The sequence below is a fragment of the Austrofundulus limnaeus genome, unplaced genomic scaffold, assembly GCF_001266775.1.
Source record: "Austrofundulus limnaeus strain Quisiro unplaced genomic scaffold, Austrofundulus_limnaeus-1.0 Scaffold55, whole genome shotgun sequence".
NCBI classification, from domain to species: Eukaryota; Metazoa; Chordata; class Actinopteri; order Cyprinodontiformes; family Rivulidae; genus Austrofundulus; species Austrofundulus limnaeus.
The window spans coordinates 1,385,162-1,387,794 of record NW_013952457.1 but is presented as its reverse complement, the minus strand read 5'-3'; the positions used below and the strand labels follow the sequence as shown (position 1 = coordinate 1,387,794).

Below are 2,633 nucleotides of genomic sequence, written 5' to 3'. Positions count from 1 at the left end.
ATATAAATGCTTTCTGGATTTGTGTCCTGTAGTTGACACCGGAGGTGGTACCGTCATCACTGACGGTGAAATCAAGACTCTCTCTGAGGCTCTTTACGCCCTGGACTCAAACAAAGCTTCATCCTCACAGCTGATCCTCGACCCTCAAGCTCTGGTGCCAGACTCCCAGACCGGCTCCCAGACTGACCTCTCCTCTGCGCCGTGAGAAGATAACATAACCAGTCACACTCACAGACCCTTTTTTCTCTCCTTTTGACTGAACGTGTTTTGACTGTGTGCATTTCCAGGCTGTTCCGGTACCTGGACGAGAGCGCGCTCTTTTCCAGGCCTACATATGCTGCTCTGATGGCTGTGCTGGACAACTACAACAGGATGACAGGCCAGGCAGAGGACTTCAGCTCTCAGCAGCTGGCTGAGCAGGAGATGTTCCTCAAAGAAACAATGTCCAACACTGCACTGGGCAGAGAGCTGTTTGCCTTCCTTTACTCCAAAGGTAATTATGTAGCTGAAACACAAAGCCAGAGCTTGTTGCAGTCATTTTAATCATTTCAGTTTGAATCTAATCTGTGCTTGAAGGTGTTTATAAATCAGAGGAAGAGTTTCTGTACGACCTGAAGATGATGTGGTTTGGTCTGTACTCCCGCAACAACAAGCAGCTGGACTCCAGTGGTTTTGAGCACATCTTCGCAGGTTTGCTCAGCGCAGACTCACGTCAGCTGTTGCACAAATACGTTGCTGTTCATCATTATTGATTCTGCAGGAGAGATCAAAGGAGGGAAGGTGTCTGGTTTCCACAACTGGATCCAGTTTTATCTCCAGGAGAAAAAAGGAAAGTTGAACTATTACAGTCACAGCTTCAACGGGCCTGTGAGCGTCCAACACTAAATATGTTGATTCTTTTTATGTCCCCCACCACACTGTCTTCACTTTTTATTATCGTTGCTTCCTTTTCTCTCAGTGGACTACGTATCCTGACGTGATGGGGATGCAGTTCATGTGGGATGGCTACTACAAGCAGGTCGGCTCTTCGGTCATCGGCTGCAGCCCCGAGTTTGATTTGGCCATCTACAGCCTCTGCTACATCGCTCGGCCTGGAAAACGGTGAGTCAGTGGGATGAAATGAGAAAAGATTTTCCCAAATCATCAGAAGACCACTTTGAATAAGTTCACCCTGTCACCATCTGACACGACATATCTGCAGTTGCACTTAATAAAACTACCTTTAAATCCTGAGCAGTTTTTATGTAGWTCTAATCTGATGGTTTTTCTTTTTCAGTTGTTATCTGAGTCTTGGAGGAACAGAGCTCATCATTCAGACTTACACCTGGGATAACTCTTTCTACGGCGATGGAAAGAAGTTCATTGGTTCTGCCTACCCTGCGTCCATGTAGTGAAACCCTGAACCAGTAAAACACTTTAGATCAGGAACAAAATAAGCCTAGACTCTTTGGTAAATGAAGTGCATCACTAGTGTAGGACCTTTTAAGTAGTTTTTAAATACAATTTTTTACCAATCCAGAATTAACCTTTTCTTCAGGTAAAAGACCACTGATTTAATTTTTTATCAGTAATCTACCAGTTTATATTGAAAAACATTGCATTTGCTGAAAATGTTTTACAAAGTAGTAATGGAAAATAATTGGCTTTTAAAAATTTTAACAAATCAGATTTTTATGTAAAACAGCACTCTGCTACAGTTATTAAAGTGCCTCAAAGACGATGAATTAAAGATTTTTAACTCAAATTCTGTTTCCTTTTTTTAAGTGATGTTTTGCTCTGTTCAGTGGGTTTAACGATGTTCAAACAACTTTAACTGAGTGATGCTTGTAAAGAATCAGTCAGTGCTTGAAGTTACTCAGGTTTTGTTTTTTTTAACTTAGTCACAAGTTTTTGTTTTGTTCTTTGACAAAAGTCACTGTAAAGGGGGTGACTTGTTTAGTTTTTGTCTCTTCGCCTTCACTTTGAATAATCTACTGTAAAGTTTGTGTGAACTGTGTGTGTGACTTTTAGTAAAAAAAATTGATCAGAACAACTAATAAAAATGATACATAAATGCAATTTATTTACCGATTTTAAAGAAACTTTTAAAAAGTAATCATTTGACGTACACCTACGATTGATTTACCCTTGGAGTTAACCTGATTCAAGATGGCTGACACAGCTGACCCTAAAAACTACAGAAAAAGGCATTTAAAGCAGTGAAATTCACAAACGCTGAGCTAAAAAAAAAAATTTCACACTTGGTCTCTCAAAAAAATTGAGCCACATTTGTTTCATTCCCTCCTGTTATCTTTGAGTCAAAATGACCCAGTTTTAAAATTGAGATTTTTAGTTATTTTGGTCCAAAAGAAACAGTGAGCAAAAATATCTGAAATATGGGTTTTATCCTCCAACATTAGTTGTGTTTTCTGACGTCCTAAAGATGAGACTCAGCAAACCAGTGTGCTGATTAATCAGCAGTGAAACACTTCAGAGTCTCACACAGCATGAGAATGTGGCGCACTCCCAGGGGCACGATCAAATGGTGCCTAATGGGGCAAAAAAATGGGCGTTTACACACCCGGAGAGGGCACAAAACTCACACTCCTCAATCCTAAGAGCATGTGCGCACTTTCCACAATTTCTCATTGTTG

General features: G+C 40.7%; 1 protein-coding gene across 1 annotated transcript in view; it reads left to right on the top strand.

Annotated features, from left to right (window-relative positions):
* endou (endonuclease, polyU-specific) overlaps nucleotides 1-1,744 on the top strand; it is a 4,952-nt gene extending 3,208 nt beyond the window's left edge. The window contains exons 4-9 of the mRNA XM_014009122.1: nucleotides 33-201; nucleotides 288-493; nucleotides 577-690; nucleotides 761-867; nucleotides 959-1,101; nucleotides 1,277-1,744. Of these exons, the coding sequence (XP_013864576.1) occupies nucleotides 33-201; nucleotides 288-493; nucleotides 577-690; nucleotides 761-867; nucleotides 959-1,101; nucleotides 1,277-1,391 (854 nt within the window). The 3' untranslated portion in view covers nucleotides 1,392-1,744. The remainder of the gene's footprint in view (nucleotides 1-32; nucleotides 202-287; nucleotides 494-576; nucleotides 691-760; nucleotides 868-958; nucleotides 1,102-1,276) is intronic.
* Nucleotides 1,745-2,633: the final 889 nt, after the last annotated feature.